This window comes from Tribolium castaneum, chromosome 5 (assembly GCF_031307605.1).
Source record: "Tribolium castaneum strain GA2 chromosome 5, icTriCast1.1, whole genome shotgun sequence".
Taxonomy (NCBI): domain Eukaryota; kingdom Metazoa; phylum Arthropoda; class Insecta; order Coleoptera; family Tenebrionidae; genus Tribolium; species Tribolium castaneum.
Genome location: NC_087398.1, coordinates 10,653,444 through 10,677,940, shown reverse-complemented (window position 1 = coordinate 10,677,940; position 24,497 = coordinate 10,653,444). Strand labels below are relative to the sequence as shown.

Below are 24,497 nucleotides of genomic sequence, written 5' to 3'. Positions count from 1 at the left end.
TGAGCGAGTTTTTTTCCAAATAAAACCTTTATTTAAACAAATTTTCATGAGTATTCAGAATTGAGCGTTCGTCCAATGAGCAGTCTTCGGATTTCGGATGTTCCAGCGCCGATTTCGTACAGTTTGGCATCGCGGAGAAGTCTTCCAGTTGGGTAATCATTGATGTAACCGTTGCCACCTTAAATAAATAATTTAATTAATAATATTTACAAAATTGACAACTTAAACACTTACCTAATATTTGGACTGCATCCAAAGCCATTTGAGTCGCTTTCTCAGCACAGTATAAAATTACTCCGGCGCAGTCTTTGCTATTTACTTTTTTGTTGTCGCAAGCTTTGGCTACGTTGTACAAGTAGCTTCGACAAGCTCCGATTGTGGTATACATGTCGGCCATTTTACCCTGCATATTAAATTAAATATTTAAAATCTAATTTTGTTTACGTATTTACAATAAAATAAATGCGCACCTAAAATTAAAAAAATATTAAGCTGTGTAATTTAAGGTATTAAGGTGAATTACAGCCGGTATAGAGATAAAAAATTAATTAGAATTTTTTCAATTGCTTTCCTTACTTTGTTTTTGTTTATTACAGCAGTTTTATTTCCTTTGTGGCCACTTCCTAGTGTAATTTAAGTTTAATTCACTGGAGTAAGTAGCTCTTTGAACAATTTTAAGCGTTTAAAGAGTGACTTAAACCGTCAATTTACACAAGGGAATAGACGCTAAGAAACTACACGATTCTTACCTAAATCTAATACCTCATTTCGAAATTAACTTTATCAAAATTGCGTATTCTGTCAATTATTATTTTTTAGTGGAATTATTACGTAACTTTTTTTTATTGCGAAATAGTCAAGAATCCTACAACTGATACTGACAAATAGGGAAAAATAAAAAATGGCCCAATTAGCTCAATAGATAATAGTGGTGCAATTTTGAATTTTTTTAATATCTAAAAGTGCGTTTTTTGAGCTAAAATCATAGCTAAGCCGAACGGAAAAATCACCAAATTAGCAAAATCATTTATTATTATAATTATATAATACGTAGTTATCATTATAGTACTTAAAACATATTTGTTCAAATTTAAATTAATTTTTTCTACTTTGGTTTCACAAATTATTCATTGTAAACTGAAGGCAGTGCTGGGCTGGGTGTCATCAGTCATCATAGTCATCTAGTGTTTGATCTGTCAACAGCGTCACATTGTTTATTGCCAAATGTTGCCAAAGCCCGAATAATTAACAAACTTAAGTGGAAATACTTTGAACAAATTTAGATAAGTTAACGTGAACAAAAACAAACAATAAAAATAGAATTATGGCACTCATACTATTGGAGCACTCTTTCGTCATGTTCCAAAACCATTCGTGCCGCAATCTTATCAAAATCTAATTGCAAAAATAAGCAACAAAAACTTGAAGTATGTATGAATAAGAGTTGCATTTTACCGAATTATCAGAAGCTAAAACTTGGTTATCTACTATAAAAGTTTTGTGATTTCTTCTATATACAATGTATTATTGTCCTTTTTTTTCTGTCATACGAATATATATATATATATATATACTGTATATATACATATATACTGTATATATACATATATACAGAGTGCTCAAAAACTGGCGCACCAACTCAGTGGTACGTTATTGAGAAGCAAGTGCAGATTACGGGAAAAATGTTGAAAAAATTCCTAGTCATATTTTAAAAAATCTGGAGCTACAAACTTATTGTGTTAACTTCTTTAGTTTTCATTATTTTTTTATGTTTTTATGTTTCATACCAGGTAATCGTTCCGTGACAAAACGATGAATAATTATTTTTAAATTTACTATCAGATTTTAGCAGTTTTTTTAATTTAAAAAACTTAAAATTCATCCAAAAAATCACAATGTGTAGATGTGCTAACACTGGGAATTATTTCCTAGGAAACCGTTTCAAAAATAATTTATTTTTATTGTTGCTCAAATTCTATTGCGATCATGAACATTAGACAACGTTGCCACATATCATTTATCTAAAATCCATTATTTATCAATAACTTTAATACAAATAATTTTTTTACAATTTTTACCTTTATATGTAACAAATTCTCTACCACACACTACTGAGTTGGTGCGCCAGTTTTTGAGCACGCTGTATATATATATATATATATATATATATATATATATATATATATATATTATAAGAGATAAAATAGATTGTAAAATAGTTATCACCTTATTACTTATTAGAACTCTCATTGAAAGTACAAATTACATTAGCTATTATTTTTTTGAAGTGCATGAATAATTGCCGTTTTTATAGTTGTGCAACAGCGCATTTGAATTTTTTGGAGTGAAATAAAGCACAAATTGAGAGTTCGTTAAAGAACTTAAAGAAATTTAAATGTTTTTCATTAATTTTAATTACTGACCTGTATGAGCTGGAATTCGCCAATCCTTGTCTGAAATTGCTTCCTTACATGCGCATACGAAAAAGTAATATCACAGCAGGCTTGCATGATCCCCAAGGGCCCTCCGGCCAAGACCAGCCTTTCCAAATCTAATCCACTCATCAAAACATAAACCCCTTTATTTTCCGCACCCAATAAATTCTCCTTTGGCACTTCACAGTCTTCGAAAATCAGTTCGCTGGTGTTTGAGCCCCTCATTCCCAATTTGTCCAATTTGGGGCCCGCTTTGAACCCTGGGAATCCCTTTTCTATGATGAAAGCCGAAATGCCGTGTTGGGGTTTTTTGGCGTTGGGGTCGGTCACGGCGTAGACAACTAAGTTAATATTAATTAAGAAAACAAAACACAAAGAAATCTACAGAGTGAAGTCTAGCCGCAGACTATCCAACCCAGAAAATATGTACATAAAACATTAATAAAAAAAAACAAAAATAAGCTAAATTATTATTAATCTTAAAAATTTTTTGAAGTAGGATAAAGACGAAGTTCGCATAAATTTAACTTTTAACCAACCTAGAACGTCGGCATCTGGCCCGTTCGTGATCCAGAACTTGGTGCCGTTGAGGACGTAGGAATCGCCCTTTTTTTCAGCACGGAGCTTCATGGAGACGACATCGGAGCCGGAGTTGGGCTCGGACATAGCCAAGGCGCCCATGTACTCCCCGGAACAAAGCTGAGAAGTGCGTGAAAGTTGTGGAGATAATGATAGGTGTACTTACTTTCGGGAGGTATTTTTGTTTTTGGGATTCTGTGCCGTTGCGATGGATTTGGTTGACACAGAGATTGGAATGGGCACCGTAGCTGAGGGCTATGGCAGAGCAAGCTCGGGAAAGCTCTTCCATGATTACCACATGGTCGGTGTAAGAGCCACCTGTGCCCCCGTATTCGGGGTTAACAGTGATTCCTATAAATGACGTTCAATGTACAATTTATAATCGGAAATAGGTATCCGTATTTGTTTAACTAGATACGTTGTTGAATTTTTAGATTAGATAATATAAGGTGAAACAGTAACTACCGGAAATCCATATTATTCGTTGTACAAGTAATTTTACACATACATATTTAGTTATTTATTTCCACCAGATTCCTTCTGCTTTATTTTTTAAATATACCTATTATAATATTATTAATTATTGGAAATTAATTCAGGAGATAATCCTTGACCAGTTGTCATTTTAAGTATTTGTAAACGAGTTCATAAAGGACTGGAAAATTCAATAGTATTATTTTTTATATCATTTTATTACTACACCCTAGAGGCAAACATAGTGTCAATTATTATGTTTTGCAACCTTGTCTAACAATCGTGACCGCATAGAACTTGATCAACAATAAAAATGAATTATTTTTGAAACGGATCTACAAATGTTGATTTAGTGATGAATTTTTATTTTTTAAATTCAAAAAAACTGCTAGAGACTGATAGTAAATTTAAAAATAATAATTCATCATTGTGTTAGGAAACGATTACTGTGAAACATAAAAATAGTAAAATAATGAAAACCGAAGAAGTTAAGAAAATAAGTTTAAAGCTCCAGATTTTTTTAAACGTAATCGAAATTTTTTCAAGATTTTTCCCCTAGTATACACTTGCAACGTACCACTGAGTTGGTGCGCCAGTTTTTGAGCACCCAGTAGAAAGCTCTGTTAAAATTTAACACGTTGTTAAAAGTTAACAACGCGAATAGACCAATCAAATTGGTTCAATTTACTCATGTGATCAATTCTGTAACTTTAACGCAACCTTCTTTGGAAAGACGTATTTTGGTGTACATGTTACAATTTTTCGACTCGCCCAATACATGATTATCTTACACTTAATAAAAAAAAATAATAACAATAAAGTTTATAACATTTTTATAGTTTTGAAACAGCTTATATCCACCACAGTACCTACCTAAAACCCCGAGATCTCCAAGTTTTTTCCAAAAATTCCTCAGGTCACTGAATCCATTTTTTTTATCGATTTCATTCGCCTTCGGTGCTAATTCTTTCTGTGCAAAATTAAATACGGTCTCTCGAAGCTATAAAAAAAATAATCCCTATCCACTGATTCTTCCTGTATACAGCGTGATTCTTAAATAGACCGACAAAGTTCTACCTATGGTAGCATCAAATAAGTACGTGCTGGAGAGAATAGTAAAAAAATCCTTGTATAACTGTTTTTGATTTTTTTTATACTTATGTTATAGATAAAGGGTACGCCACTGATGTGTTCGTAAGTATACTTGGTTCACTTTCATAAAAACCATTGTGGTGCAAATGACGAAGCTGTTACCATGACAACTCATACAATAAAAGCTAATGCCAAGAGTACCTTATTTGCACCACAATGGTTTTTATGAAAGTGAACCAAAAGTACATTATTATTATTGATATTATTATTATTATTAATTATTATTATATGATATTTATATATATTAATATTATTACTATTATTATTATTATTATTATTAATTTGTTTAATTATTATTTTATAATTTATTATTACAACAAAATTTTGTCGGCCTATTTAAGAATCACCTGTAGTATAATCACCCTGTAGTCATGGAAACGCAAAAAAATTTAAATAAGCGCGAAATTTAAATTCCTTTGACATGTGCGTTGAACTCATTGACCTATTTTTTGAATTGATAACAAAACAAATTATTTTATTGAATGTCATGCAAGAAATTGTTTTGGAGAAGGTAACTTTTCGCAATTATTGACGTATTCGTTTTTGATTAGTTGATATAGAAATGGTTGTGAAGTAACTTAACAACTTGCCTGGATTTGCTCGTTTGTGAGGCCAAAAATATGTTCGTCGATGGGATAATGTTGGGAGACAGTTCTACAGTTCACTGTACCGACTTTTATGAAATTTCGTAGAAGGGGTGATAATCGATACGCCATTATGCACTGTTTTCTATAAGATACCCTACTGAATGAGTGTGTTGAAAGAATGATAAATTTTTATCAAGGTTGTTTTGTATAATTACAAGCCATACTTGTTTTCATGTGTAGGCAATAAACTATACACTTTAGTTGATTTTAGGTGTATACACCATTTAATATTTTGATGAAAAAGAATTTGGTTTCCGAAGATAAGCAGGTTTCAGTAAAGCTTGAACTATGAAAGCACAAAAAGACACCTTCACCATATTTCATATCATATTTGATATTAATTACAAAGAGTAGATAAGACATAATCTACTCGTATATCGGCCAGATTCACCTGGCCGATAATAAGTAGGTATATAAATACAAATACGAGTAGGTACTAACGTAGTTTTACATTCAAAGTGTACTCGAAATAAATATCTGTCAAGACGAAGTAGTTTTTAGTGGTATTGTTGTAAATACTGTAAGTACAATAAAGTAATTTTATTATTGTAAAATTATAATTACACATAGGATCCACACAGTGGCCAGGAATTGCCTTTAAACCAAAGAGCCACCTGACAATATTTACAGTATAAATAAAAATTTTCTTTTTTTGGAAAAATTATTTTGCAATGAGACCTAATATATTACTGCCTCTATTTCTCATCGTAACTTATGTTGATGGTGCTATTTTCAAATTGCAAAACCAAACTCATATTCACTGCGTTGACGAAAATAAAGATTCAACCATTTTTATACATCCTCCAGCTGAAACATTGGAATCATCGTCAAATTTATTAGAAGATAAAAAATGGTTTAATGATGACTGGGAAGAAAGAGAAACAAGAAATTTACCTACGGCTCATATATTAGATAGTAGATGGCAAGGTTTGTAAACCAAAGTACTGTTACCTACAAAATTTTAAAACAAATACATCCTATTTTAGAAATTCCATTTATCAAAACCAACTATTTGCATTTTGACCTATTCCGATCTGTCTCCATATCCGTGTATACACCGAAGAATTTTGAAATATTTGTATATAGTGACAAACAAGCTAGCGTAGTCACTCCACTAATTGAAAAAAACTACTGGAATCATTTTACTATTATATCAACAGAGAAAAACATTATCACAATACACAACAATGAAACTATAATGAAACGAAACAATTTTCAACCCAAATACGTTGTTTTTAAAAGTGCGAACGAAACGTTTTGGAAAATACATCATGATCGTAAGTAACATATTGCTCTTAATAACTACTTGCTTTAGAACGACAATTATTTCAGGGCTGGTTAGATGGTCAAAAACTACAAGCAAACAACCAACGGTTTTAACAGTTCCACCGACCGAAAGTCCTTGCATGATCTTGTATTCGTCTTTATGTCCAAATTGTACTTTAGAAATATATTCCAATAAAGAAAAGAAAACAATCCATGCAACAGCCCAAGAACCAGACATGATAGAATACTGGCAAACTACTGAGGTCGAAATAGACCCAAACCGTGAGAACCAAATAACTTTTTACAGAAAAAATATGAATGGCCAATCCTCTGGATATTGGACGATAGAGTTCCAATTGTGTAAAAAAACAAATATGGGTAAGGAATTGACTGACAGGTTTTGAATTTAATTGACTACGAACATTGTACCTATTTACAGTTAGCTACAAAATCAATTCAGAAGAAACTTCTAATTTCAGTTGTGAAACTTTGATCAAGACTGAAAGAAAAGCATATGAAGGGAACATAGTTGAACCATGTAGTTCTGGAAAATTTGGAACATATTGCAACATAACTTGTGAAAGTGTACTCGGCAAAGAATTTTCACAGTGTGAGAAACACCAGATTTGTGTAAACGAAACATACTGTTACTGTGCTTCAGGATACAAAAAAGAAAAGTGCTCTAAATGTGAGTGATCTTGTCTTTTTTTTATTTCTTCTATGACAGTTCCGTTTTTTTGGGTTTAGCTTGTGAAGCTGGAAAATGGGGACCGTCGTGTAGCAAGCAATGCGAAGATTGCAGTGAATGCGACCCTAAAACCGGAAAATGTCATCATCGACTCGATAGACACTTTAATATACTCTATACAAGTAAAAGTACGTTGGTTGAGGGTATAAAAGAATCTCACCATCTCCCTGAATCTTTCAAAGTTTCAAAATGCATTCATCGGATTTTTCCGTCTGAAAACATAAAAATATTGCTTATTTTGGTGTCAACGTTGTGCCTTATTTCATACAGTTCAGTTTCTCTTGTATTCAGGGCCGCTATAAACAAAGCGCAGTTACCAATGTTTGCCTTTACACACAAAAAATTGCTGTATCCCATTTCAGTTCATAGTAGAATTGCAACAGCGCATTTGAATTTTTCGGAAAGTACAAATTGATAGCTTCTGTAAAATAAAAAAATTCTGTTTTAAACTAAATCCCAGCGAAACGTTTTGAGCTAAGAAAACTCATCAGAAACTCTTAATTTGTGCTCCATTTCACTCCAAAAAATTCAAATGCGCTGTTGCAAAATTCTATAATGAACTGAAATGGGATATATAAGTGTTATCACTTATCATTACAGGTACTGCAATCGTTCCGTTGTTGAATATCTTGGCTATGTCTTTGACAGCAGCCTGCGCGGTGTTATTGCTTCAGTCTTCAGTGGTTCCAATCCTTCAGTTGACGCCATAGGGGTTTTAGTGGGTATTGTCAACTTTAACTCCGAACTTCGACCGAGTCCCACATAACCATAGAATAAGAGACAAAGACTGGTATTTCCCCTCTCAAAAAATACATATCTCCAATATTACCTCGCAATACTACCGGCAAGTAAGACCTGAGGTCCGCCCAGGGTTAGTCAAGCGGCATAGGAGAAACGGTTTATTAAATCATACTATCAACATGCGGCGCCACGTGCGTTATCTATGCAGATTTCTGTAAATTTGGGGTACGTAGCACGGTCGTTAATAGAAACTACTTATGCCATCTTTTGGTAGTGTGATTTCAAATTAAATCGACGAATTTATCCAAAAATCCAAAATATTAAGCAACCTTTGGCGCGCAATGTCACACTACATTCAACGGTGTCAAAAAGTTTTTTCAATTTTAAATGTTTCAATTTCCAATTTGAATTATTCTGCTACGTGTTGTGTTCGTGGTTTTCTCTTTTTATTCTTATTTGAATTCGTTTGTTGGTGTTATCTACTCCTAAAGTAATCTCAAAAACATTTAAGTTTTGAACTTTCGAAGGCTAAAATTTGGTAAGTCGGGATTTTTTTGCCACCAAAAATACTATGTAATACATATCTCCAGCTCTGGTATGGACCTATTATACACTTAAAAGGCAACCTACAACGTTTATTAAACAACTTCTAGCTGGCTGGAACACATGATTCTGGAAACAGTGCATCTCTTTACTTGTGAAAGTTATCCAGAAACAAATCGACTTGGGCACCAAAAATAACTTCGAGAATTTAAACCAAATTTCATTTTTTGAGTGGACATCTATGATGGACACCGTTTAAGACTTCTACCTTGCACATAGTGTCTTTTATTTAATACACGCGTTCATTCATTCATTTGTATAAAAGCCACAAAAACGTATCTTGAACTCCCTCCTTTTTACCGTTAAGTTTCAAGACTGGTGAATCCACGAAAGTGGAGTCCTTACATTAAAATCAGAAAAACCTCTTACTCATAATAAGTTCATATAAGTAAATTTGTTGTAAAGTCATTTACGTGAGTCTACAACCAACACGAAAACATGCAAGAAATGTTTGCACATACTATTAAAAGCACTACTTTTCTGTGAAAATTGAATTGGGCACATGTCCAAAACTCCAATGGTACCTTATTAGAGTCCGTATTTACTTACTTAGTGCTTTAATTTTTTTCTAAGTTTCAAAATAATGTTAAATAACCGGTTTTGAGGGTGAGAAAGTTGCCAAATTAAATGTGGAAGCCAAACACGACATTTATTTCTTATAAACGTTAATTCATTAATAAATTATTTTCATTCATTGTATTTATTTTTTCTTTATATTTATAATACTAACAAAATTTTGCAATTAAACACATTTAACCGATTTTCAATAAAATCGGTTATGTGTGTTTAAATTGTAAAAAAATTATAATATTAAATTAATTGTATAAATAATAAAATATTTAAATTTGCCGCCAATTTTAGTTCCTCATACTACCAAGATATGGCGCTATTATCGAAATTTTGACGACCAGTGAATTACGTGTTACTTGATTTTCTATAACTACTATATTCTATGGGTCCGCCCTAGGTCTCAAAATTTGTTGATTTGTCAACATCGGAAATTATTTCTTAGGAAACCGTTCAAATTTTTTTGCGATCACGCCTTTCGGAAATAAAATTAACTAGACGCTCTCTGGTGATGACTTTTGAACTATGTCGAAAACAGTAAAGAAATTTTCGTAATGCCACATTTAACTGACATTTAATGAATTGTTCAACAATTTTGCGTGTATAGTGTTAATTACTTACAATAGAAAGAATTACTTTAAAAGTACGTGGTGGTAAATACTAGCGTTCACTTTGGTTCTGTGGTTTTTCGTGGTATAAAGTGTTTATTGTTGGAACTTGAAAGTGGATAAAAAGTGAAAAATATTTAAATTTTGATTACAAAGTGTTATCAAACAGTTGTCTAATTAAAGATTATAAGTAATGGATCACAGCGAACACAAAGTTTGGCTCAAGAAACCAATAAATTAGTGAAGTGTTATGAATTTTAGGTTAGAATTTTCCACTGAAAAAATCATGAAATGCTGCGGTAAATCTGCAAAACTACAATAAAGATTAACAACTGCTGATACATTTAAACGTTAATTATGCCAAAAGGTAGGTTTTTCAATGTCTTTGTAATAATTTTCCAATAAAGAAAGTGAACCAAACAGTCATTCGTTATTCGTGTTTTCCCCGTCATCTCTCATTTGTCAACATAAGTTTCTTGCATCAAAGATGCAATAATCATTCCGCATAGGCAATGTAATAATTGTGAAGCCCCAAAATTCGTACAACGCTCAAAATATCCGAATAAACATTTTCCCGCCATTTATGGTTACTGTTTTCGACCTAGCTCAGTGGCGCCCCCAACGGTAATTTTACTTCCGATTTACCGCGACTATCAGACAACGTTGCCGTAGGTATATTAAATTTAAAATTTAATTTTAGTTTCAATGTCACGAAGTGTAAAAAATATCTTTTTTTTAATAATAAGTTTAACACTTCTTGCCATTTAACAAGTTGGTGTCGCTACCGTTAAAATGATAATTATTTACTTTTTTCATTAATTTTTTGTGAGATTCTTGTACCTAACTTGTTTGGAAAGCAATTTCCCAATTCGCACAATTCGCACAATTGTACTTTCCAAACTCGTTAGGTAAATAACTATTATTAACAAATAAAGTATTATTTATTTGTCTCTCTCCCTCTCTCTCTACAAAAGTTCCCAAACCCTAAGTCCCCGACGAACCCAAATAATCTGTGGACCGACCGTCTACCCGGCGAGATCGATACAATAGAATTATTAATAATACAAAATAATATGTAATACAAAAAAAGGAAAAACAGTTGACCAAGATTTTGCACCCTCGTATGTACGATTCAAAAGTGGTCATGTGAATGTAAATAAGAGACAAAGCATTCAAAACGACCCACTGCCACCACAGAAAAAAATACGCAAAAAAATTAAATCATGTACTAGAAGATGGCGTATAAGGGTAAAAATGTTACCACAAATGAATAAGCCATTCGTTGATACGGACATTGAAGTTCTTTATGACACCCTTATAATTTTGCAAAGGTTAGTGGAAGATAGGTTCGTAAATGCTCACTGCATAAAATAACGTGGCAATTAAAAAACAGTTAGTTTTATATAAGTAACTATTCGCGCAATTTTTTTACAGTATAAATAATTAAAAAGACTATCAGTATTATTACTGCTGTCGATGTTGGTATTTTTGGAGTAGTGGAAATAGTACTTGTATACCTATTATATAATGTATTTTAATTTATTTCTGTATATATTTTCAAATTTTGCAAATAGGATGTAGCACACTGATAAACCAATTCCAACTCTTGCTGTAACGAAGAAAACATATCATTTGCTTTTACATTTGTTCCAAACTTACTGAACTATTGATAAAATTGACACCACTTCTTCTGACAGTTCTTATAGCATTACAAACATCAATCCTCTGTTCCATTTGAAAAGTTTCCACAATATGAGATACAGCAACAAAAAGGCCACTCATGCTGATCCCATCACTAATAAAATAAAATAAACATAAATAAACTAAATAATTATAAACCTACTTGCACGAAACCACAATTTGTTTAAATTTTTCTACATCTGTAATTATATTTAAAATATGATCTGGCGCCATTTTATGGTCTTCATGAATTTCGTAAAACATTATATTTTTCGAATACTGGGCCTACAAATACAATAGAATGAATAAACATATTATTACTAAGTTTGTCTGATCAAGATCATCGGTTAAGCTTACATTGTCTGTAGAGTATTCATGGCAGAGTTCCAAACTAATTTCCGATAGAAAGTAGTGTGAAGTTGTTGTAGTATTTGAACAATTTACTTTAACCACGGATTTATTCCATTCTATTACACACGGCCACAACTTAAACTTATCAAAAATTATGTTACTTTTTGTATAATTTTTTAACCTTTGTAACTCACCCCTCGCTTACATTTATTTAACATTACAATGCAATGTATGGATTCATCATTCGCTTCCGAATCATTAATAACATGGTCGGTAACTAGACTCCAGAAATCATTCTTAGTACGTCGTGGAATAACAATATATTTCAAAGGTTTCGCATAACCATCCACTAAAATAGTTATTGAGCTTCGACTGCAGCTATGTGATCAATAAAAATTGACTACTAACCACGAATTTGCGTTACATTTTTAGTATTTTTCTTCCATAATCGTATAGTTTTGTCTTGTTTACATAACCGTTTTATGTATTTTAATTGTTCGTGCAGCTGCTGTTTAGTAAACATCACTGACTGACCATCACTTTTAACTGGACAATCTTTTTGTAATAAATATTCCGATACAATTAAATGAGCCAAGACGTAATGTTGCTACAAAAATAATGATAATAAAAATAGTTAATGATTTATAACACTTTTACTGGTGTGCTGATAATATTACGCCTTTGTATTCTTAAACCGTTAGTTAAAATGAAAAAATTAACATTGTTTCTCTTTTCCAACATTTCCAATGCCAAATCACATAAAATTAAAGTTCCAGTTCTGTCTGTTCCTAAACTAATAATTTGACATAAAATTTTGTTATGAAAACGTATTATTTTTGTTTACCCCGAATGAATTAAAACTGGATACGAATTGCTTTGCCTGATTCTTCTCAACTCGGTAACAACTGGTATAAAACTATTTGGATATAAAAAATCATCCGAATTCCACTTGAGTTGAAAATGCTGTATACTTCTCGTTGACTCGTAGTAATGTACCTCGAATTTCCGTTTGTGGTAATATTCATATTTTTCTTCGGTTACCAAATCAACATGCATCAAACCACATTCAAACGTTGTACCCTCCTTTGGAGGCCAGTATTCTGCACACATTCTCTAAACAAAACAAAAAAAAAACATTTTAGCAAATACTAATTAGTCAATAACAAAAATATTCAAACTGGCTACACAAATTTATAAGGTAGATCGAGAGGTAAACTAAACTAACTTTTCCCTTTTCAACAAAATTTGCGACCATTACAATTGTTTTAATTCGTTCTTGCCAAATCATTCTCCAAAAATCTTTTATAGTGTTAAATTTTGGTCCTTGGGCAGCTATGTATGATTTAGGACGATCATAACCCTAAAACACTAATCATCGTCTTGTTCTTATAGCATTCTTAAATTTAATTGCAATACGTTTATGTAACTAGCATTTATGTAATCATCAGTTCCTACTCCTATCATTTCCGTAAGAACCACTCTGTTATAATCATCTAAAAATTATTTTATTATTAGGAATTAATAGATTCAGTAAAAAAAATACGTACATGGTAAACCCTTATCAATTGTTTTATTTTTTTTTACATTCTTCTCTCTTACAGCTTCCCACGATTTCTTATTATTAATCTTCTCTGACAGAATCTAGAACTCCAAAGTTAAGCATTTTCGCACTAGATATTATAAAATCACTTACTTGGAATTCTTCTTCTAAGTTTTTTGATTTTATCTTGAGTTTCAAAATGTTGACAAAGTCATCCTTTTCTAGCGTCTTATCGTTAACAACAATTCTTTGTAAAGATATGTAATTTGCATTTGTATTTTTATTTCCTTTGCGACGCTTTATGCATAATATAGAAATAATAATAATTGTTAGGAGTAATAACAGGACTCCTGCAATTATTAAAGAACTTAAAGAAACCGGAAATGCAGAGTCTCTTTTATCCTTGTCATCTTTAACGACTTCTTGAAATGTGATTGGATGTATCGTTAAATTATTTAAGAATACGCAGTTAACGTATGTTTGGTTTTTTACTGAAACTGCAACATTTTCACCATTACCAATTTCCAGTTGAAAAGTATTCCCCCTGACAGTTTTATGTTTTATAATCCACATGTTATTATACATTTTCAACGTTCCATTCGGTTTTAATAAATTTCTTTTTAACGTTTTCTCGTCAAATGCATTTCTTCGACTTACAAAAAAAACAATGTTTTCTAAATGCTTTGGAATCGGGATCATTAATAAACACGTTTTGGAACACATCTCTACGAATGGTTTTGCAGAAAATTCTTCTGAAGATGGTAAAACTTTTATAAAAAAAATAATGTTCTGAAATTCTCCTTTTGATGAAACTTCCACTGTATATTCTTGGTTATAATCAACTGAAATCTAATTACAATTGATTAGTATGCGATTTTTATCTAAATATGGAGAAAGTTTTTACAGGGTACGACAGTCCATTTGATTGAGTGTTAAGGAACGTTTCTTCTGTTATCTGTCCACTACTGTTTTCTAAGACTGTGATGCTAATATTGGTATTAGTCGGAACGTTTTGTGTAAATCGACAAGTTACAATAAGCTCTTTGGTTACATGAGAAAATAATAGTTCGGGCTGTAAAACTTCTAAAATGTTATGTTCTCTTTACAAAACATCTTTGAATTGCATTCAATTCGTTTTTACGAACCTATTGCATTTGTTACATATGAAGTCAAATCTTTTCCTGGTGTCGAAGTGGCAGCTGTTACCTAAGAAAAAAATAATACTTAATTATGTAAAATGTAACGGAATTCGCTATACGCTAATAAACGTCCAAAAGTTGCTCTCCAAAATAGTGATATAGTATTTAATCGAAAAATCTTTACCCGCCACTGATTTAAACAGCCCTTTTGAGGATGGCAAATCGAACATTTGCTACCACATTTTGTTGTACTTCGATTTAAGTTTTCTTCTTTATCTTCATGATGTTCTCTGCCATTTTCTTTGTTGTGATCAAGTTCTTTGCACGTGCAATTTACACAATCTTTAGGGATAATTGCCCTAAGAATTCCTGTAAAAAGTATTTCTTAATTCTGTCAAGCATTTTAATAAAAACTGACTTATTTTTTCACCGCAATTTTGGATATTGTCTACGGCCCAAAAACCAATTTTCCTGTTATCATCACAACCTTTTTTTAATATTAGCGAAGCGTTTTTTGAAACACCTAGACCTAATTCCACTCTTTGCCATTTTTTTAAAGAATTTGGACTATTAAATCCATCAACCCTTGTAAAACTTAAATCAGAGAATTCCAAGTAACAACCGTTGTCCACAGACACGAACATCGAGATACATTTAACATCCTGAGTCGAGATCAAGTAATCGTTACTTATTTTACTGGAGTATAGAAATGAATCTAGAAAAAAAAACAATGTTTGTAATTGTCAGCTGGTTAATCAGTCAAAACGTTACAATTGTGTATTCTTAAATCACTGTCAAAACTTCGAAAAAAATAGGGTTCAAATCCTGTTCTGATATTTAGCACCAAGTCTCCATTTGCAGTAAAAATCTGTACCCTATTATTTTTTGAAACTGCAGTATAATGAAACCATTGAGGACTTTCACACTGAAAGGGTTGTCATTAATTTAGTTCACATGAATTTTACACATCATACTGTGGCGTCGAGTAAAGAAAATTTTCGTATTTGTCTAAAGTGTTTCGACAGGATACCAAACGTACATGTTTTATTCGTAAACACGGAAAAAGACTGTGTTGTTTCATGCAAGAAAAACAAACGTTCATTTGTGAAATCTAAAAATCAGGGTTTTCAAAAGTACAAAAGTAATGAATTGCTCACTTTCCCACCGTTGGTCAGTAACTGGTTGAAACGAAAAGTGATCAGTATTTGTGACATTCCAGTCATTGCCTAAATTTAGATCTAATTCATGTAAACTGCGCAAATGCTTATCTGCAATTAAAAAATTAGGTATATTCTGGGGAATTCCACGTTCTTACAATTTATTTGTCCATTGTCTATAGCAGAGTAAACTGAGTTTCCACTTACAATACATGTAATGTCTTCTTCGTTAACTATGGTGTCAATTTCTGATACAACTTTTTCACAGAAAACTAATAATATTAATATAAGATTGTAATAAACAAACATATTGGTGCTGAAAAACAAGTTAATAGAGGTTTTATTGATACTAATATCATTTATCTTTTATCTTTATCATTTATCTTCTTATTTTTGTACGTCTTGCCATTCAAATTATTTCTATGCCTTCTGGTGAACATTAATTGCATTGCAAATACTATTTTTTATCAAAATAAATGTTACCTGAAGGAAGTTAATAAATATTATTTTGTAGTAAACAAACATATTCATGCCGAGAAACCAAGTTAATAATGAGCTTTGAATAATACTGATATCATTTATCAATTATTTATCATATTGCCTTGTCATTCAAGTTGAGGTTTCTAAGTCCTCTGGTGAACAATTGCAATTATTAATTTTTATTATCAAAATAATTTTTTTGATGTCAGAAGTTGATAAATATTATTTCGGTAACTCTTAGTTCGTTTGGAAAAAAGACCATATTGTAACAACACCTTGTACCAATGCTTGTTCATCATAAAAGTCATAAATAAGGAGGAATTAGGAATATGTTTGGAAATGGATTGAGTAGCTAATAAAACCCTTGATAGATAAGCAATAGTGTCATTCAAAAATATCCATCCTTACAATAAATAAATAACATTTTGAAATACTCTGTAACCTCAACCGTTCCTTGTGGATCGAGTATTAATACTAAGTTTAAAATTTGAAAATTCATAAAGTTTTAAACGTAAAACACGACAATATACAGTGTGGTGCCGCTATTTACATAATTACATTTTAACTTACTCAGTGCCTTTAAACTTTAACCGACTAAAATAAATAAGGTGACACTACATACAATAAATATTCTTAAATCGATTACTTCTCTTAATAAATCTACAATGCCATCGCGTCGTCCAAAAGGTTCGCCAGCTCCTTCAAATGTTGGGCTTTGCTTCCAGTGGCAGGGCTAGCAGCGGTAGGTCTTCCAACATAACTGTAAAACAGCTCATTAATTGAAAATTCTATCAATTCACATTTAAAAAGCAAAATAAAACTATCTACACCAAGCAAACACAAAAATAACGTGAAGATACGACTGCGGCTCTCACCTAACGACTCTAGTCTCTGGTAAAGTTTCAGTCACTGGTTGAGGTTTAGGCGGCTTTTTGCCGAAAAATTTAGCGAACCAACCTCTAGCATCGTTATCCGTACTGAAACAGTTAACTGAGCTTGAATCATATCTTCACAAGTGCTTCCAAAATTCTACGAAGAACTAATTTGGTGCCGTTTCGCCCCCAAGTATTAATTCTTCGTACAAAAGTACAAAAAAAAAAACTCACATAACATCTCGTGAACCGGTCAAAGCTGTCTCGAACCGGGGCTGCACGTAACTCCAGGAACCTTGATTCTTGTGCTCCTCTTGGGCCCAGCACAATTGAGCGTTGGGGTATTTGGCACACTCGTTCTTAATCAAGTCGTAAGGGAACGGCGAGATCTAGAAAAAATCATAAAAAATCGTAAATTATTTTCCTAGTGAAGTAACCGAAACAATTTAATTACGGATAAAGATTTAGATACAAATAAATCGTCCCTGTCTTCGATAGTTCCGTAATTGATAGCGCAGTTATTCCTTTCCCAACTAAGTTTTAACAACAATTTATTAAAAATAAGTCTGTCTTTAAATAACGGTGTAAAAAAATACAGACTCAGCATAAAATTCCCCCCACAGTAACAAACATTTTATCAAACACAAAAATTCTGACGAATTTTTGAACTGACGAGTAATTTTTATTTATTTGTTACATAAAAAATTGTGTTATCAAACTTTTGTTAACTGATGGTTAGTTAATAGTTGCCATACAATAAATTACCCGAATACGATATTTTTAGAAGCGAGTATAAAAATATGAAAGTTGTGGGCTTTATATTGTTAAGGAAAATAAATAAATTGAGCCATAACTACACAAAAAAGAAGGGTCTTAACGTTTTTTCGAAAAATTAATTTACACCTAAACCGTTAATTAAGACAGAAATATGGACTTTTTTGTGGAAAATTTACTCCTCTACAATTTTGTTACTTGTTACAATTTTTTTTCAACCGTACTCGAAGCGTTCTAGGGCGGAACGGCATATATATTTTTTAAATACTGTTTTCGATAAAGTGCACTAACTTTGTTAGTGTATGTTTCAACTTATGCAGAGGAAAGTTGTTAATTTTTACAGTTTTACTTTGAAGAAAATCTTTATTTCTTTTACTTATTCTGAATATTTTTTGGCCAGTGCTCGTTTTTCAAACATTTCCTCGCAATGTAAAAACCCTAATAACGTTACTTATTACGGAAACTGTTTAAGTAGACGACACCTACTTAAAGTTAATAAACTGAAATAGACAAGTAAAAGAGTTTTAAATTAAAAAGTAACAAACAGAGATAAAATTACTGCAAATCCTTATCGTAAAACAAAAAAAAATGCAAAAAACAAAACTGTAAAGAACCAAGTTTCCTACAAAAGATTGATTTCTAACATTTTCGTTAAAAATTCCTTAAAATGGCCCAATTAACTTCTTTTGACCGAAAACGACTTTTTTTTAGTAGCGTTTATACAAATATGTACTTGTAAATACTAGCTTACAGCGCGTTATTCTGTGCGAAAATGACGACTTTAGAACCAGTTTCGTTGAAAAGTGTTAATTTTTTTACTTTACAAAGACCGAAATGGCGTTATTCAAGCAAAAAACGAATTGACTGGTTAATTTCGAACAAATTCCTCGGCTAAAATAAAAAAACATCTTTAGATAGGCTAAAATCGCCACACTGACCGAAAAGGATAATCAATCTAAATGTTAATTTTGTTAAAATACGTTGACTACGAATACTCTTCGCTTAGAAGTCTCTTAAAATGACCTAAAGTGGCTCAAATTGACTTAATTTCAACCGAAACGATTATTTTGAAGTTTCTTCAGACACATAATTTCGAATGATTGCTTGGTTATAACCAAAAAAACGACGTGTTACAAAAAAATCGCCTTTTGGGTGTAATTTGTGATTTACGTACCAGCTCTGTTCAAAACATATAATTTTAATGATTCCTCGGCTAAAAGTAAGAAAAGTCGCCTTATTTGAAAGGTTGAAATTGTTACAATCTGACTACGATTAATCCACGTATTTACTTGAAAAAACATCTCTACTTGAGAGCGACAACAACAGCGCAAGACTATTTTTTTCTAAAAAATAAATAACAATTAAATGTGAACAATGAAATAAAGCATAAAATCTTGTAAACGGCATTATTTACAAAAACTACAGATGTTGAAATTGTGTAAGTCCAGCGTAATAAAGTAAGAAGTCCAAATTATTGATAAAAGATACTGATCACGTTGAGAAATAATTTTAATTTTTTTTATTTTTTCGCCTGTAACGACTGAGTTAATTTTATTAAAAATTGTAAAAATCCTCCTTTATTTGTGTATTTAATAAAATTAGAAGACCTCTTGAACTTTCGTAGCATTTATTATTATTATTAAGGAAGCCTTTGAATTTGCCTCAATCACTCCTCCAAGTTAGAAATGAACGCAAATTCATCAGATAACTTGTTGATACAACTTAAATGAGTACCAGTGCTATATCAGGAGTATTACAGAAATCTTCGTTATATTCAAAATGCTGAAAATTTTCCGAACGACAATTAACCATCTTCTTTAATAAATATATTTAAATTGTATAAAAATATTTAATTACAATTTCAATGCATTAAACATTTACAACTTGGACTTAATTGATTTTAGCTTTTTGCATATTAAAAAAAATGTTTCGGACATTAAAGTATTAAGGTCATTGTAATGCCTTTTATTAATTATAAATCGAACAAAATCAAATATCTCTATGTTAACCTACAAGGTCCCCTTACAACAATAAATTTCATAACAATATAACAGCTCATAAATGTTCGGAAAAAGGAAAATTTTTGTTTTAAATTAGTCCTGAATATTGAACCAAAAACGATGACCAACGTACTAATTTTGTTAAAATACGCTGACTTCAAACACTTCATTGCTTAGAAGTCTGCTATCAAGCTATTACATATTATAAACAAAAAAATAACTTTCACAAAGACTGAAATCGCCTTATTTTAGCCGAAAATTATGATTCACGCATCAGTTCAATTCGCATTGAACGCATCAGTTTAATTAAAAAATTAAATTTGAACGATTTTTGGTTAAAAATAAGAAAAATCGCCTCAATCTGACCGATTAGTTGAAAAATTTTGTTCTCGAAAGATTTGACTTAAAATGATGATTACAAATTTTAGCGATTTTCTTGAAGCGTCTTCAAATAACTTGATGATATTCGTCGATTTATATATTTAAATTAATTATCAGTTTCCGATATTTTCGATAAAATTAAACAGAAATATGGTCTCGGGACCTTTTTTCAAAGCACCCGATATTTCTAGTAAATAAACCGTTGGTAGAAATTAAATTAAATTCTTTCCAACTTTCTTTCCTACATTTTTTGTATCGTCAATTCGCAGCGTTTTAATATTTTTCCTTGTTTCTGAAAGTTTTAGTCGTCAGTTTTTTAGTCCAGTAAATTAAATTAATTAAAAACCATTTGGACACGAGACCATGTAACGTTCATTTTCACTTTTGGATACAAAAACGATTTTGCATCTCGTTTCGTCTCCTCGTATTTATTTCTCCGTAAATCTAGCACGTAAATGAAATATTTAATTACTTAAATTACACACTTACTTGTTCTACACGGGTGATAACAATATCATTATCCAACTTCCTCTCTTCGCGGGCTTTTCTCAAATCATAGTAAACCTTCCCGCTACAGAACAGCACCTTCTTCACATTTTGCGGATTCTGACTGGCAGCGCCTTTATCCGGAATAATCCTCATGAACTCCGTATTCTCCAACATCTCATCAAAACTACTCCTGGCTTCAGGATGACGCAACAAACTCTTCGGTGTCATCAAAATCAGCGGTTTGCGGAAAGGCAAAGCAATCTGTCGCCGCAAGATATGGAAAAGATTCGCCGGTGTGGTGCAATTTGCGACAATCCAATTGATATCATGCAGCTGTCTAACGGCGAATTCGTCGCTTTCAGGTGGGAAATAATCGGGATCGTCTGAGGACATTTGAAGGAAACGCTCAAGACGGGCGCTGGAGTGCTCCGGACCCATGCCTTCAAGACCATGGGGGAGAAGCATAACGAGACCGCTTTGACGCACCCATTTGGCTTGACCCGATGAGATGAATTGGTCGATTATGCATTGAGCGGTGTTGTTGAAGTCGCCGAATTGGGCCTCCCAGATGACGAGGGCGTTGGGGTTGGTCATGGAGTAGCCCAGCTCGAAGCCGAGGACACCGAATTCAGACAGGGAACTGTTGCAGACTGTGTAGGGGGCCTGGTCGGGGTACAAATTGCACAAAGGTCTGGAAAAAAAACCGGAAAATATACATATAACTCGCTTTGTTATACTTTGCGAGTCAAAAGTTCTTGTTATCCGAACTAGATGGAATTTTGCATGCATACGTAATTTTAGTTTAAATAACTAAGAAGGATTATAAACGATTATTATCAATAATGTCTCAATTCCTTATTAAAATATTAAGAGAAAAAATTCGATTCATTCGATACAGCAGAAAAAATCGTAGGGGGTTTTGTAAGGATAAGGATCGAAAATATTAATGTCTAGAAGCTTCAAGCTGAAATTTTGCACACATAAGTAATTTCCGTGACATTACTGTGTGTTCACTTTAATTATTAATTTATAAATATTTAAAGACTTAATAATATTTAGCAATATGTCGGCCCCTAATTGAAATAGGAAAATGAAACCAACTCTATTTAATAGACTAGTATTTTCGAAATGTTTGATTATATCGAGTATAATTTACAACGTTGTGAAAAATAAATTTGTGTTTAAAATAATTCCTATATCAATTTTTCACAAGAATTAAAACTTTAAAATTTTTTGCCTAAATTTAGGGTAGCCAGTTGTCATAGTGGAAAATTGTATCCAACAAAAAAATTCATAACTCAAAAACTAAAAGTCGTTGAGCAATGCGGTTTGTTCCATTGAACTTAGCGGCTCATTTTCTGTATTATACCAACTTTTCACGAGATTTAAAATTTTGATTTTTTTGTTAAAATTTCCTGAGTAATAAATACACTTCAAAGAAAAAATTTTTTTTTTAACTCACTCCAGTACATTTTTATGGACTTCTACATGTCTTAACAACCCACAAAAGTTGTTAAAAGTCCACAAAATGTCCATATGTTCGATTTTTTTACGTTTAATTTTTTCAATTTTCGTCGCAATTTTTGTCGATTTTGGGAACCCGGAACATTTGTCGAGCAATAGCTCCGGAACTATCAGAGATAACCCTATGAAGTGTATTATCGTTGGAAAGCTCTTTAAATTATTTATTTTTTTCAAAAAAAAAATTGTTCTCCGACTAATAGTTTTCGAGAAAATTCCAAATAAAAGCAAAAATAGGTAAAATTTAAAAAAATTAATAACTAAAAAACTATTGTGAATTTGGCAATTTTTTCGATTCCAATCGATTCCTCGGATCATTTTGCATAGGTGATGATAAAACCAATTCCACTTTTTCAAATAGTTTAGTCGTAATTGAGAAAATAAAAAAAAAATTATAAAATGGTCTATTTTAAAAGTGTCTCAGAATCAAATAAAACTTATCCTATAGTATAGATTTTGATGTGCTCTTTACGATGGAAAAAAAGTTTTCTCCTAGCTCTTTTCGTTTGGCCGTAATCGGCGATTGGAAATTGAAAAATTTTTTGCGAGATATTGCCTTGAGTCCTATGCCATTTTGTAGAGTTTTTTATTCCGGTTCTCCTCGATTTTTCCGATTTTCGCTAACTCTAATAGTTTCTTTTTAGTTTTTTAAATGTAATTTAATCATTTTCAGATGATTCTTCTGCACAATTTAGTTATGCAGTGTTAAAAGGTCAAGAAAATGTATTTATTACGTATATTCGGAAAATTATCATAATTATTCAAGACGAAGAGTAAGATAATAATGTTTTACAAACGGTAACAGTCAGTTAAAATAATTTCATTCCACAGTTTTCACTAGTTTATAAATCACAAAGAATAACAACCGGATACTCTAATCATAAATTCAAATGATCACATGGTACCAATATTTATGTTTGGCTAAAATTAATTGCTATAATCAAAAACCTGCCCCAGCAAGACTGCAATATCTTTGTTATAAATGCAGGAAGAAATATTTTTAACTAAAAATTAACTCGCAAATTTAAGGAGGTTCCTGTTATCCGAACGAACTGAAATTTTGCATACACACGTAATTTCAGTTTAAATAATATTGTAGACAATTATCAATATCTCAGCTCCTAACTTAAATAGTAGTAGCAGCTAAGTAAATGGTAGTAATTTGTGATTAAAATTCAAACAATAAATATTTTGAGATAACTGCTTTTTTGTATTTTTTAAAATGAGTTTAATAATTTTCAGACGATTCTTTGGCACAATTTAACTTAATAAATATAAAAAAATTAAAAAATAATTATTTATTACGTGCAAAATCGGCAAAAATTATGTAACTTTCTGAATTCAAGTCTAGCATCAATATTGCGTCTTTAACTGTGTAATAATTTACTTATTTATAACCTTTCCATATTTAATATACGAGATTTTGATTCATTTGTCGTTTAAATTCGTTTAGTCAATCTTTCCCACAACAGGTAAGGGTTTAATTAGCATAAACTGAGAGTGCTGTTTGCAAGAACAGACAAAAATACATATAAAAAAAGTTCAGTCTGAGACGTGTTATAAAATGGAATTCGAAGTGAAAACATTTATGACACGTATGTATTTGAAATAACGAATTTCTTCCATTTATTGGCGTTTTTCTCCAGGTGATTATCTCAAAGTAGTGAAATTTTTAGCATCTGATATTTTTCTAGCCAAACCTATGAAAATTCTACTGTTATTAATTTTCATTGTGCAGGCTTCTGTGCAAGCAATGACTGGCTACTTCATGGCAACTGCCTTTAATGCGAAATTTTTTAATAATTATGCTCCTATATTTTTTGGAACATTTTTTGTATTGTTTTTATAGTTCAATAGTGTTTCCCTAAAATTAGTTGTTCATTTTTAGCCTCTTCTGGCAATTTCCATTTTATTACTTAAAAACAAAATATTTCATAATTTAAAAAATGAGTTGAAAATATGGAGCTTAGACAATGCTGGCGAAAAAATACATTCGGGAATTACAACGGAAATAAAGGTTGTAACGTATTTCGTTATTGTCAATTCTGTATTCGTCTTGTTGGCAAATTCAACCCTTGCGTACCCCTTATCACAAGATGTAAACGTATTTTTTGGATGCTATCTTATTCACAAATATATCCTAACCTACGGTCGTACTTTTGAGTTTTTCTACAAAGCAACATATCTTGTAATTGGCCACACTAACACTGGACACGTGTATCAGCTTCTTTATTACACCCAACATATCAACTATCAACTGCAACTTTACATAGAATTTATAAAATTTTTGGAC

General features: G+C 31.7%; 3 protein-coding genes and 1 non-coding gene across 15 annotated transcripts in view; 1 reads left to right on the top strand and 3 right to left on the bottom strand.

The window, feature by feature from the left end:
• Positions 1 to 8: 8 nt before the first annotated feature.
• Positions 9 to 5,367, bottom strand: LOC662188 (uncharacterized protein). Of its 2 annotated transcripts, XM_064357039.1 has the most exons (7): positions 5,231 to 5,367; positions 4,362 to 4,488; positions 3,181 to 3,365; positions 2,975 to 3,134; positions 2,424 to 2,776; positions 235 to 403; positions 9 to 178 (listed from the first exon to the last, which is right to left on the bottom strand). In XM_064357039.1, the coding sequence occupies exons 1-7, from the start codon at positions 5,354 to 5,356 to the stop codon at positions 45 to 47; spliced, it is 1,254 nt and encodes a 417-aa protein (XP_064213109.1). In that variant the 5' UTR covers positions 5,357 to 5,367; the 3' UTR covers positions 9 to 44. The 2 variants fall into 2 exon arrangements, with proteins under 2 accessions (XP_064213109.1, XP_064213110.1); XM_064357040.1 differs by lacking the exon at positions 235 to 403.
• LOC103312942 (uncharacterized) lies at positions 5,137 to 10,770 on the top strand. Its single transcript, XR_010334424.1, has 9 exons — positions 5,137 to 5,151; positions 5,201 to 5,807; positions 5,858 to 6,214; positions 6,274 to 6,564; positions 6,620 to 6,931; positions 6,993 to 7,241; positions 7,301 to 7,429; positions 7,902 to 8,172; positions 9,613 to 10,770. It is a non-coding gene; the product is annotated as an uncharacterized LOC103312942 (transcript).
• A 573-nt stretch (positions 10,771 to 11,343) lies between these two features.
• LOC103312944 (receptor-type tyrosine-protein phosphatase U) lies at positions 11,344 to 16,109 on the bottom strand. 5 transcript variants are annotated; one of them, XM_064357025.1, is made up of 20 exons: positions 15,846 to 16,088; positions 15,688 to 15,798; positions 15,505 to 15,641; positions 15,302 to 15,455; positions 14,949 to 15,245; positions 14,715 to 14,899; positions 14,537 to 14,597; positions 14,296 to 14,474; positions 13,545 to 14,240; positions 13,399 to 13,492; positions 13,268 to 13,344; positions 13,077 to 13,211; positions 12,696 to 12,964; positions 12,509 to 12,644; positions 12,260 to 12,458; positions 12,046 to 12,200; positions 11,858 to 11,992; positions 11,664 to 11,785; positions 11,480 to 11,615; positions 11,344 to 11,429 (listed from the first exon to the last, which is right to left on the bottom strand). In XM_064357025.1, the coding sequence occupies exons 1-20, from the start codon at positions 15,994 to 15,996 to the stop codon at positions 11,355 to 11,357; spliced, it is 3,504 nt and encodes a 1,167-aa protein (XP_064213095.1). In that variant the 5' UTR covers positions 15,997 to 16,088; the 3' UTR covers positions 11,344 to 11,354. The 5 variants fall into 5 exon arrangements, with proteins under 5 accessions (XP_064213095.1, XP_064213096.1, XP_064213097.1 ...); XM_064357026.1 differs by having other exon boundaries at positions 11,858 to 11,986; positions 15,846 to 16,062; XM_064357027.1 differs by having other exon boundaries at positions 15,696 to 15,798; positions 15,846 to 16,057.
• Positions 16,110 to 16,535: 426 nt separating this feature from the next.
• The window catches only part of LOC662219 (2-oxoglutarate dehydrogenase complex component E1), a 28,824-nt gene continuing 20,862 nt past the window's right edge, over positions 16,536 to 24,497 (bottom strand). For 4 of the 7 annotated variants that reach the window (XM_968332.5, XM_008194887.3, XM_008194889.3 and 1 more), the window contains 4 exons: positions 20,684 to 21,374; positions 17,274 to 17,428; positions 17,043 to 17,144; positions 16,536 to 16,927 (listed from right to left, as the gene is read on the bottom strand). In XM_968332.5, coding sequence (XP_973425.2) covers positions 16,828 to 16,927; positions 17,043 to 17,144; positions 17,274 to 17,428; positions 20,684 to 21,374 — 1,048 coding nt within the window. In that variant the 3' untranslated portion in view covers positions 16,536 to 16,827. The remainder of the gene's footprint in view (positions 16,928 to 17,042; positions 17,145 to 17,273; positions 17,429 to 20,683; positions 21,375 to 24,497) is intronic. The other 3 variants (XM_064357031.1, XM_008194890.3, XM_008194891.3) reach the window with 1 other exon arrangement.

Bases quoted from the DNA above. Each gene is read 5' to 3' on its own strand.
- LOC662188 (XM_064357039.1), bottom strand. From the start codon at position 5,356: ATGGCGTATCGATTATCACCCCTTCTACGAAATTTCATAAAAGTCGGT. The intron at 4,489-5,230 runs GCAAGTTGTTAA...TTTTTTTTATAG, and splicing joins TCACAAACGAGCAAATCCAG to CTTCGAGAGACCGTATTTAA. The intron at 3,135-3,180 runs GTAAGTACACCT...CGCACTTCTCAG, and splicing joins AACAAAAATACCTCCCGAAA to CTTTGTTCCGGGGAGTACAT.
- LOC103312944 (XM_064357025.1), bottom strand. From the start codon at position 15,996: ATGTTTGTTTATTACAATCTTATATTAATATTATTAGTTTTCTGTGAA. The intron at 13,493-13,544 runs GTAAGTGATTTT...TTGGAGTTCTAG, and splicing joins ACTTAGAAGAAGAATTCCAA to ATTCTGTCAGAGAAGATTAA. The intron at 13,212-13,267 runs GTATTGCAATTA...TTAGTGTTTTAG, and splicing joins TAAATGCTAGTTACATAAAC to GGTTATGATCGTCCTAAATC.